This window comes from Setaria viridis, chromosome 3 (genome assembly GCF_005286985.2).
Source record: "Setaria viridis chromosome 3, Setaria_viridis_v4.0, whole genome shotgun sequence".
Lineage (NCBI taxonomy): Eukaryota > Viridiplantae > Streptophyta > Magnoliopsida > Poales > Poaceae > Setaria > Setaria viridis.
This window is the reverse complement of record NC_048265.2, coordinates 5,398,897-5,411,279: the sequence shown is the minus strand read 5'-3', so window position 1 is coordinate 5,411,279 and position 12,383 is coordinate 5,398,897. Positions and strand designations below refer to the sequence as shown.

The following is a 12,383-nucleotide window of genomic DNA, read 5'->3' as shown; positions in this document are numbered from 1 at the left end:
GTTAGTGCCAGATTACTGGGCTACTCCCCAGCCGCGTTCCTTTTACGAACACACTTGCATGTTCATGGAAAATTAGAGGCCATCGACTGATTACGGACACACTTGTTCATCAAAATTGGAGGCACGCACGGCACAACCGAGCGGCCAAACGAGCGAAACATCGCTGTTATAGATTTTGCCACTAGTTTTGAAATCGAAATGCCATTTTGGTAGAAGGATTTGAAGCAAACAAGAATCCAACAGCAACGATCGGCTAAACTAACGCTAGACGCGGCGACACCTTACAGGCATTTCCACGAGCACCTGTCGAGCGCGGCCCGGCGAAGCAGGATCCACCGGCTCCGGCTCCGGCTCCGGCCCCGCTACTTCCCTCCCTCACCATCCGCGGCCTTCTCTTCCTTCTTGCCGTCGTCGTCGAAGAGGTCGCCGAAGTTAAACATGTACCCCTCCACCTCGGTGCCCTCCGAGTCGTCGCCCTCCTCGCCCGAGGACGGGATGTCCTCGAACTCGTCCGGCTCATCCTCCACCTCGCCGTCGGAGGTGGAGTACCCGTCGGGCCTCGCGGGCGGGACCCGCCGCGCCATGCGCCGGTAGCCCCGCGCGCCACCCAGGTGCGGGAGCCCGCGGCGGGGTTGGAGCTGGGCTCGCGGGTGGTGGCTCTCCAGTTGCGCGGGCGTAGGCGGCGCCGGCCTACGGGGGAGGCGACGCAGCCACGCCGCCGCGTGGCCGTTGAGCGTGGAGGCGGCGCGCCGGAGCATGTCTCGCCGCGACTGTGACAAGGGCTTGGCCGCTTCGCTTGGGTGAGGATCACAAGATTTCGGTTGGCAGTTGGCACGGCGCGCTCTCAGCCCCGCAGTGTTTCCAGGCGATAAGCGACAACCTGTGTTTCCAGGCGTGTAAGCTTTAAACTAACCACGATTCCACCATGGTTTAAATCAGGTGAAAACCCAATAAAACATAGCCCTTGTTTACTTCCCAAGTTGGGAGGTGCCAAATTGGCATTTTGCCATAAATGCGACACTGTAGCGTTTCGTTTGTATTTGTGAATTATTGTCCAAATATTGACTAATTAGGCTCAAAAGATTCGTCTCGCAAATGACAACAAACTGTGCAATTAGTTTTTGATTTCGTCTACATTTAGTACTCCATGCATGTACCGCAAGTTTGATGTGATGGGGAATCTTCTTTTTGCATAGTGTCAAAGTTGGAAGTTTGGAGGGAAGTAAACAAGGGGATAATTTATTATGCATCTAGACAAAGCGTATGTCTAGTTAGAAAAGTCAAAACGACCTATAATTTGAAACGAATTGAGTATTTAAATCTGCTAACGAAACTATCAAATGACATTTCATACCTTCTTGTTTACGCGACGGAGCGCAGAGTTAACATTGTTAGGTTATTTCGTAATTTTGCTTAATTTTTTTAGTTAATATAATATAATAGCGTGACTATTGGGCAAAAACAACACAAGATGTATGATCGAACCACCTGATCATCCAACAGCTTCCATGGCAAGTTGACTATGAAATCAGTGCCATGGATCCCCCACTTCATAGGCAAATAAAGGAACCAGTGATGCTTAACGGGGCAGATACCACTTATATAAGATGACAAATTTCAGATCACACCACAATTAGGGGGTGGATACTTCAGTCACTAGCATCTAAAGCCGTCCACTGTTCTCGGTTCAAATCGACACAAGACATGTACCATAAAGAGAGAAAGTAGAGCTATCTACATAGCATTCTTATGGTCAGGCAAAAGCGAAACCAACACCTTCTTTGGTTTCTCACTCCATTATGGAACCGCAAAAGTCAGAGGAAATCCGCTGCTCCAATCATTCCGTTCAAGCAGCCGCCTGCTGGTTCTTCAACAACTTCTGCTCACGGAATTTCGCAGTGTCAGCACCCTTCACATTGAACTCCATCAGGAGCTCCTCAAACAAAACCTCCAGGTTGGACTTGAAGGATGCACTGCGGTTGCCACGCAATGCTGGCTTATTCTGCTGCGTCAAAGCTGTGCTGCTACTGCTGGATCCTTCACCGTCTTGGCTCTCTTTCTTGTCCTCCTCTTCAGGGACTTTGGATCCAACCTCATGGCCCTCCATGTAGTATTTGCATGCAGCCAGAATGGCACGACCACGTTCACGGAAGTGGCCCCCAACAAGATCTTCAAAGTGCTGAAATAAGGAATCAACAATAGCATCATATTTCTGGAACCTAGATTCTTCCGCAGCTGAAATAATTATTAGCCTACTACCCAATGCTACTTTGGACATGGACATAGGTGTCGGAATAGAGACCAAACTCAGGTGCCTTCCAAATGTAAACTTCATTTTGACAAAAATCACAATTTAATAAAGTACCACATCAGCAAATCTGTCAATAAATTACCATCCATTTGATTAGTACTCTAACTCTTTTCCAAAATAAAAGAGCCTAAAAGAATTAGCAAAACATTACCTGTGGAGGTCTACGAAGTGAGTATAACATCGTCCTGCATGAGTACTGAAATGTTGTGTCATTATAATCCAAGGCAGCCCTCAGTCCCTCAGGGCTATTGGCGTATCGTTCGTATCCTGGCTCATTGAAGTATGGCATCTCATTCAGTACGAGAGCTTGAATGGAGATTAGCACCTGAAGCATGGTTGATTGAGCTGAGTTCCATTTCTCACAAGAAGAACCCTGCCAGGTGCCTAGGAGGCTAAGACAGACTTTTCCACAAGCATATAAATTTGGATTAAGCCTTAGCCCTCCTGAATGGTAGTATACCACCTGCAAAAGCATCAGCATAAATATTTTTATCAAAATGTGGAAGTGCATTGATGCTAAATGGCCAAAGTTTGAATACTAACTGGGGGAGTAGCAGGATAAGAAGCGGGGAATTGAGCATCAAAGAAGAAAAGGCCATCATGGTAGGGTGTTCCTTGAGGCCCAATCATTACAGCCCTAAGAAGGTCCATTCGATTTTCCGATACACGAACATATATTAATGCTGCACAACAGAACAATATTCAGGTCATGTATTGATGATAGAGATTGCTTAATCTATTTTTTTCTTAAAGTTCAGTCCCAGGGGTTGTAAGCCTGGGAGTTTAAAATTTGAAAATGACAGAAGGATATGCCCCACAACAAGGGTGGCACAATTGGTCTAGCAAATTACTGACCTGGTAAATCTTTCTCCAGGAGACTCCATTCATGCTGGATTCTTTTTGCCCATTCTTTCCTAGCCTGAAACAGTTTGAATATTTATTGATGAAAAAGGTTTCAAATATAAAGGTAATATGGGTAGGGTCTCACCTTTCCAACAGAATTTTTAGCATAGTGATGATCTGAGAAATCCTCAACAGTATCAAACTGTTTGAAAAAGTTATACTTCTTAGCAATTTCCTCCTCTATTTCTGACATCGACTTAAATTTGCCAGGCACATCCCTACTTTCAACTTTCTGCAACCATGGTACTGTAGCCTCCACACCTGGAGGCAGATCTAAATTATCAAATTTATCAGCCAGCAGTTGATTATAATCAGCTGGGTCAAGCTCATAGTCGGATCCATCATTATCATCATCATAGCAGTCATCATCGTCATCTTCAAAATAGTAATCTTCTTCCTCATTTTTTCCATACTCAAACTTTAGCTCAGGTGCAGATGCTTCAAGAGATTTGTTCTCTGTGCTAGATCCAACTTGATCATTAGAAGAAGAATCCTGTAAAGCATGCCAACATTACCAATAAAATATCAAGTAATTCTCAGCACAGCATTGCCATATTTTATGTGTAGTGCATAATAATATGTTTCCCATCAACCAAGAAACAAGTAGAATTGCAAAGTTTACTTGTGCCTTGTCAACTCCACTATTGAAGGCAGGGGGGGGGGGGGGGGGGGGGGGGGGGAAACTTGTTGCATGGCCTCCATTTGAGGCATATCCCCATCTCAGTATTGAGATAAGAAAAAACACATCAGAGTGCTCTCAAACAAAAATCCGTGTAACATATTTACGGAAAATTACACAGAAAGTACACCTAAACCAATGAACCTGTGTAACAGCCATTATGACATTAACTATTCCTTGCAGGTACTGTTCATGGTTCTGCATGGGAATTAGAAGTATTTTGTTACTTGGGATTATTATCATCATATTACTTGTTTCTTTAAGTGTCTAAGGGGGAAGAAGGGATAGCATTGTATCTTATTTAATCAAAAAGAGATGAAATATGAGAAACCTAGTAGTCCCCCAAAATCCTACTACTCTTCTTTGGCCAGCTGTTTTAGATCTATTCCTCCCCAATGGGTTCCCTCCTTCACCTAGCGTTGTTCTACATCAAGCCATTGTTGTTCAACCTCTTTCGTACAGATGTTACCACCATCTTGAGCTAGGTTCACAACACAGAAACAGTGACACTATACAGTCAAGAAAGATAGCAAATTCTATGAGGGGCACAAAGGGTCTGTAAGAACTGCAAAACACAAAATAATGCTCCAGTCTAAGAGGGCTTGATTTTAGGTTGGAGCAACCAGAGGCTCAAGCATGCAGCATTGCATCTCATAAGAAACTACTGCCCTCTTTCAGCAGCTTCTCAGAGAATCCAGATAAAGGAGAATGCCCTGGCAAGGCTCGAAAACAGGAAAATGCAAAGTGTGCATTCACCCAATGAATAAAGAGATGCAAATGTTCTAGGACTGCACACAGGACTACTTGAAAACCTGTAAACATCCCATAAGATCGCCAAGCACGTGCATCTCATCTAACAACTATGTGATGGCAAACTATTTCATTAAAATTATATTTTGTTTTGAAGTTAAGAAACTTCCTAAAAAATCTGCATTCCTCTGATAATTTCATGCACCGTGCATGTTAAAAGACAAATTTACTCTTAGTGCAAGCACACAGGGTAAACTTGAAACTTCCGATTTGCTCTACAAGGTGCAGGTTGAAGCTTCTCTCTTACTGCACAATCTTATACCATGTATTCTGGATAAAACTTTTCATAACAATACATTGTTGCCACTTTTCCAAGCTAATGAACGAAAACATATTCACAATGGCCAATAATTTAAAAGTCATCCCATTAGCTGCTCAAAAATCTATTGTATTCAAAACATAGATAAAACCATATGAAAACAGGCATCTCAGATTCACTAAGGTTAAGATTCCTGCAATTGTACATACAGCATATCATATTATCCTATATATGCATTCTTTTTCATTATAAAACAGTGTGTTGGTCCTGGTGACAGCGTCTGATCTAGGGATCTTCTGTGGATGATGGCATCTAAGCAGATATGTACGAATGCAGCAGTAGGATTCCACATCTTGCTCAAACAATGTGAATTTTGTATGCAATTTCAGGACTTAAGGATAACTATTTGTGCATGGTGGATTTTGTACTGTATCTTTAAAGCATTGATTTGTTCCAGGTCAAGTATCTGTGGACAAATACGAACTGAAGAAACATCAAAACTTTCTCGCTGCAAACAACGTACAGTGTCCAATATCCACCAAATCAATCATATACATGTCCCAATTGCAGAAAATTACATAACATCACAATCAAATATTAGACCTATGATGAAACACGTGTAATTAGAGCAATGACAACAGAATTAGTAAAAGGTAACCCCAAGCAATACTCAGAACATTACAAATGCCAACAGCAATACAACATCAGACGTACTAAAACCAGTCGGGTTCAAGATATTGGACCACAAACCCGAAGAAATGCTTGACCAAGGTTCCAATAACATCTATCCATACCCGCAACACAGAGTGGAAAGGAATACAATTGTACCCCAATAATATATACAACGAAAATTGCCCCCCCAAACCCAGACAAAACCCTACGGCCGATACGATCCATCCTGGTAAATCCCCATACCACGGCGCCCAAACAGTGCACACGAATTCCACCAAAGCCTAGTAACCCACAAACGCAAGGAAACAAGGGCAAGATTAAACGATCTCTCACCATGAGCGAATTTCGCCGGCCCAAAGAACAGAGCTTGAGGCAAAACCCTCGCACCATACTATGCCGCAATAATGTACTCGAGAGCCCCCGAAAGCGAACACGACGATCGCACCAACCGATTGCAGGAGAATCGCGAAGATAACGACGGGAAACAGCCAACGGGACGAGCGAATTCCCAGCGCGTAAAAGGCGGGCCTGGGACAGGGAAGGAGGGCGGGTGGGTACCTGGCAGCGCTGGCGCTTCTGCTGCTGCGCGGCGTCCCACGCAGCGGAGTAGTCGGCGGCGCGGCATGACGAGGAGGAGGCGGCGGACCCGGTCCCCTGCATGTGCGGGTACCTGCGGAGAGATCAGAGAAAACCGCCGTCGGTAACAAAATCGCCGAAATTATCCAAGCAAAAAAAAAACAGAGAAGAAAAAAAATTCCCCGATTCTTCGCGCGATGGGGGAAGGCAGGGAGCACGGACCCTGCGGCGTCCATGGTGGCAGCCCAATGGCCGGGGAGCGGCGGCCGGAGCCGGGGGCGGAAAACCACGGGCTTGGGGGCCGGGCAGGCGGAGCCGCGGGTTTGCGAAGTGGGGAGAGGGTCGGAGGGAGGAGGAGGAGAAAGATCAGAAAAGAGCGAGAGATCGCGTGTGCGCGTGGCGAGTTATCGCGGCGGCACTCCCCTGGAACCGTTCGCGAGCTCGTCCGCCGCCGTCGCTTCCACGTGGGCCCCGCCGCGTGCCGCAGCGCCCCCAGCTCCCCGGACGGCCCACCGGTCAGCGGAAGGATTTTGGGGCGAGTGGGGCCCACGGGGATGTCGTTTGTTTTATCCTTTTGGGCGAGGACGACCCACTCGGGGTCCGTTCCGACTTCCGAGTTCCGACCGAAGAGAACTAGCGCTTGCCCCCCTCGGAAGCCGTGCCGCGTCCACCCGGACCCGGGCAACGTAAGTCAAGGTGGGGCCGGCGTGTCAGTGGGGGAGTGTGCGGGGTGGGGACGTGGGGTGTACCTGCCCGGCTGCCCCGCCGGCCCGCCCTGCCCCTTTCCTCGTGCGCGTTTCAGTTCAGCGAGGCCCTAGGGATCTTCGCTGCCGTGTGGGGCTGGGGGTCACTGTGCGGCTCATCGGGCGGGACGACGCGTGGCGTGTGTGTGTGTGTGTGTGGTGGGTGGGGGGTAGGGGTGGCGGGCTGACCCGGTTAGCGTCCGTGCGACCGTGCTGGGGACGTCGGATCTTCTGCTCCAAAGGGTGTGTACGGCAATCTTCCCTCGCAAGCCATACTGACCGCGTGACCGGTTCAGCAACTTCAGCCAACAACATTACATCACAAAATAGATCCGGACCTTTTTCAAAAAAAATAGATCTGGACCAATAACCACGATCATGTTCCGGATCTACGGTCAACCGATGTAAAAATAACAACATTCCCAGCAAAATAGGACATGTCCAAGCATATTCTACGACAAGAAATCTCTACCACATCAGGAGCAAGTAGATCTACAGAGCACGTGGTAAAAACTTTACATTTCAAGCAAGAATCACCGACGTTGGAACATACGACGAATCGGAAGGGCACGACATCAAGATAGCACCGAGGGGTGGAGGGAGGGGGAGAGAGTGACACAAGGAGAGAGAGGGAAGATACAGACCAGAGAGTCACCGGTGCTCCGTCGACAAGGCACGGCGAAACCCTAGCAGCGGCGGCGGGAGCTTAGGAGCGAGCGCGTCGGCTGAGGAATGAACAGTAGCGGAGCCAAGTGGTGACCCTGGCACTGGAGTCGTTGTTATATATAGGTGGCTAGCGGCTGGGCCGGGTACATTGCAAGAGCCAAAGCGCGGGTTGTATGACCTTTTTAGCCAAAGATAGCTCCATTTGTACGTAGAGCCAAGCCAAGCTGGGGGTTGCATATCTCAGATCAGGCTATGGGCCCTATTTAGGCAACAAAAATTGGTTGGGTGTCTAACGGGCCGTGGCCCTAGCTAAGGATTAGCCACCCAACAAACATACCCATAATTTTCAAAATGTTTTTATAATGTTCTGGTACCGAAGAAAACTATCTTGATAGATTAATAAATTTTTGTTTGAGAGAAAAAATTGTCTCGCAAGCAATAGTTGGAGCATGACAGCATCATGGTAACATCATCGACAAGGATGATGAAAAGTTTGTTTGCTCCCTTTTTCCCAAAATAGCAGTGTTCCAATTTTTAAAAGATATCCTAACATAACAAATAATTGTTCTAGCCGTATAAAATGATTGGTAGGATAAAATAGTCGGACCCTAAGAGGGAAATACAGTGAATTATTAGCACTTAAGACTATATCCGAAACCCCGCTAAATGGTTGCTCAAGATAAACCTAAACATGTTTAATTAGTGTGCTTTTAGGGGATGATGGATATGTCTACAAATTGCATAGACGGCACTAGAAGCGAGCCACATCCGGTAGAGCTTTAGATAACCCATCGAAGAAAATGAATCATCACATACGGCTCATATCCTTAGGCACACACGATTTTGATTGCAAAAACCTAAGGGTAACGAGCCGTCTTTGAAAGGGCCAATCCATACAGGCTGCAAAAACATCATTTGGAACGAGCCGTCAAATCAAATATATCCGCTAAGGAATGTATATTGGTATGAGGTTTATATCGATTTTTTAAGCAATGTTTCAAGCACATATGCAAAATAGAAGGAAAAGGCAAAACCATTCCGAGTCTTTTTTGGATCAACAGTGGTACAAGTACAACTACATTTGGCTGCATCATTGTTGTTCAGTTCCAGGTTCATTAAGGGTGCTTTTGTTGGTTTTTCAACATGATTTTGCTTTTGCAAAAGCCAAAAGCTAACTAAAGTGTCTAAAAGCATTATATACTTTTGTCCAAAAGCTGCTTTTGCTCTAGTAAAAAAAAAGCACAACGGTTCGTTTTTTCTTCATTTTCAGTCGCGCGAGAGAAGCCACCGCCGGGCGCAGACTCCGTCGCCGCGGGCGCCGCCGGGCGAGGGCTCCGTCGACCCCGTGCAGAGCAGAGCAGATGGCACCCCCGTCGTCCCCGCCAGGCCTGCGCCTGGTCGACCGGATCCGCGTCTCACCGGCGCCGTCCGATTCCGCGCAAGAGCATGCGCTGCCGCTCACCTTCTCCGACGTGGCCTGGCTCTTCACCAGCCCCGTCGAGCGCCTCTTCTTTTTCCGCCACCCGGACCCGTCATCCGCGCTCCCGCTTTTCAAATCCGCCGCCAGGAACCGATGGAACATGGCGCGTGTAGTCTGTATCTCTGTCGCTATCCCGTTCGTCACTTGTTACTGGCTTGGGTAGGCTGGAAATTTCTCCGTTGGAACCATAAGTTGATAATACATGGAGGGTGAAGATGAAGGACAGAGCCAGATGATGCGTCAGGGGTCAGGCCGTCTCACTCCTATCAACTCTCCTTGAGATGGTAGCTCCGCAATGAACCGGAGCAGGGAGGTCTTCTCCTGATCAGAGCACGGCTTGGCATGGGAGGCCATGGAGAGCAGCAGCACGGCTTGGCATGGGAGGCCATGGAGAGCAGCAGCACGGCGAGGGCGAAGCCGGAGAATGGCATGGCTGGCTGGTTGCCGCTGCTTCTTGTTCTTGCTGCTGATGTGAGCTGCTGCACGTGTTTCTCTCTTGAACCTTACCGGCATGGAGGGACCTAATGAGGCTCTGCTGAAATGCAAGCTGTTAGCTGTCTAGTTCTGCAATGCATTATGCAATAGGCTTGCAGAACAGCATGAAGGATAATACTAAGAGGGTGTTTGGATACGAGGTACTAAAAGGAGGGTCACATTGGATGTTCGGATACTAATTAGAAGGACTAAACATGAGCTAATTATAAAACTAACTGCAGAACCCCTCTACTAATTCGCGAGACGAATCTATTAAGCCTAATTAATCCATCATTAACAAATAGTTACTGTGGCACCACATTGTCAAATCATGGACTAATTAGGCTTAATAGATTCATCTCGCGAATTAGACTCCATCCGCGCAATTAATTTTGTAATTAGACTATATTTAACACTCCTAATTAGTATCCAAACATCCGATGTGACAGGTCCTAAAGTTTAGGAGGGTGTATCCAAACACCCGCTAAGGGAGTATGGGCATAAACAACTGCTGTCAAATCTGCTGATGCTAGACTGATGACTCACTGCTCCAAAAGCTTTGCCAGAATTCATGTCGTCTTCCACATGATAAGGAGTTCGAGAGATGTGATGTTGATGAGGAATACTTGGTACAACATACAAATGGCACGAGACAAACACAAGGAGATGAGAGTGACGATGTGGCAGAATGAGGATACTATAAATACCATTCATACTAGGATAGCTGATGTTTTAGTTAGTGTAAGAGGAGGACATTAATGTTGAGGGATGACATCATTGTATAAACTTTTTGATGGATATTGTTCTATTTATGTGGACCAATCACTTTGATGGTGAAGAACATATAAAATTTATTTTTTTCCTTTCTAAAATAGTCATTTATATGCGAATTAGTGAATACATTATTTTATTACGAGCAATTTGCATATAAACACACCCACAGACTTTTAGGGGCATTACATGTATTTCTTACACAGCCTACAGTTTTACAGCTGTTCTAATCAAATGATCTTCTACTTTTCCCACAGCTCACAACTCATAGCAGCTTTTCCAAAAACCACAATCCAACCAAACACACCTTAACTTTAGATCCACCATTAAAATGAACACTCCAACCGCTGTTCTCCAAGGCACTAGCTCCAAGTCCATTAACTTCATCTCCATGAGACTCTGTTGCAAGAGTCATTAGGTCAAGTGGGTGGTTGCCGACTACTGGTAATGTGTCAGATACAATTTCAGGATTACAACCCAAACTAGGAACCCCATAGATACAAACCAAATGCATTAAACTCGTGACCGAGACCTCTCCGGCTCCCCCCCTGAAAACCTGCATCCTGAGTTCCTGACATTTCGTTCTGCAAAGAACAGTAACCTCATCCGGGAAGGGAGAATCTTTCGTTCTCTGACAAGCTTCCAATTAAGCATCTCTGTTCACACTGAGAATAATGGTTCTCTGAAACTAAAAAAAAGTTGTCCCTACGTTCCAAATTGATCCTTTTATGTTTGTCCAAAATTATTATAGAGAGGATTATAAAGATTTATGACGCCGAATAGATATACTATGAAAATATGTTTGATGAAGAAACTAATGGTACTTATTTAGTATCATGAATGTTAGTATTTTATTGTATAAATTTGGTCAAACTTGAGATGCTTTAACTTCCAAAAAAAATTGAAATGACTTACAATTTGGAACGGAGGAAGTATTACATACACGGTTTACAAGAAAAAAATATAGTCAAGATAGATGGCCGGCACTCCTGGTGAAAAGCTCGGTGCTCTTGCTCGTGTTCGTGCATACGTACTCGTGCTCGTGGTAGCGCTGCGTGTGTGCACGGTGACAGGTGATGCCTACGAAGGCGGTGGCCTCTCCGTCGACCATTACGACGCGAGCCCTGCCCGCAGTTGGAACGCGTCGTCAAGGAGTCCCTCTCGCCGGTCTTCGCTGTGGACCCCATCTCGCCGGCCGCCCTCCTCAGCCTTCTCTTCCACGACTGCCAAGTCCATGTACGTGCGCCGCCTTGGTCGATGATCTATATATATGCAAATTTTGTACAAACGTTTGAGCACGAATTATTTTTCGCAAGGTGTGGGATCGATCATTTCATACATGCATTAATGTAGGAGGTCACACGCTGGGGGGGCAGCCACTGCATAAACGTGAACACTGGCCGAGAGCGCCGCGACGAGGGCTACGAAGCCACGCTGCACCTAAAGGAAACTTAAGCTTTAAGTTTTATACAATATCCCTCTTAAATTTACACATCATAATATAGATACTTATGGCTCTCTAAAATAATGAGCAACAAGAGTCTATAGATACTTATGGCTTTCAAAAAAAGAGCAACAAGAGTCAAGCTTTAGTTAAAGATATTATTTTATTTCAGTTGTCACTACCAATTCCTTGATTTATGAGAGTTATTTGTTATGAGTAGCGATACTTCCTTTTTTTAGAGTCACTATTAATTATACGAACCCTTATGGTTCACTGTTTTGACTCCGTTAGGAAATCCTGCTTAATAAAAGGCATATAGACTAACACAAGTAATTGAAGATGAGACCTTTCTTATTTAGATGATTATCTAGGGTTCATTAGAGACCCTTTTAATCATGTTCCTCGTAATCCCACTAATCTTCTTCGACTTTATTACTTAACAAGGTAATGCTTATTTGGTATGTACGTAATAAATTAAAATAGTACCCTCTCAAGTTGGAAGCTAAGTTCAATGAGCCATATGCACAAGCCATCATAATTTGGTATCTTTCTAGAACACACTTATTTTCTATGGTACCAACTAAAAAACATGTGG

The 12,383-nt window shown here is 45.7% G+C and overlaps 2 protein-coding genes across 2 annotated transcripts; both read right to left on the bottom strand.

The window, feature by feature from the left end:
- Positions 1–87: 87 nt before the first annotated feature.
- On the bottom strand, positions 88–1,088 carry LOC117847648 (uncharacterized). Its single transcript, XM_034728889.2, has one exon. The coding sequence runs from the start codon at positions 756–758 to the stop codon at positions 363–365; it is 396 nt and encodes a 131-aa protein (XP_034584780.1). The 5' UTR covers positions 759–1,088; the 3' UTR covers positions 88–362.
- Positions 1,089–1,573: 485 nt separating this feature from the next.
- On the bottom strand, positions 1,574–6,588 carry LOC117850019 (putative ubiquitin-conjugating enzyme E2 38). Its single transcript, XM_034731793.2, has 7 exons — positions 6,433–6,588; positions 6,193–6,304; positions 3,300–3,707; positions 3,167–3,230; positions 2,855–2,994; positions 2,463–2,774; positions 1,574–2,179 (listed from the first exon to the last, which is right to left on the bottom strand). Exons 1-7 carry the CDS (start codon positions 6,444–6,446, stop codon positions 1,847–1,849), a joined length of 1,383 nt encoding a protein of 460 aa, XP_034587684.1. The 5' UTR covers positions 6,447–6,588; the 3' UTR covers positions 1,574–1,846.
- Between the last annotated feature and the right edge of the window lie 5,795 nt (positions 6,589–12,383).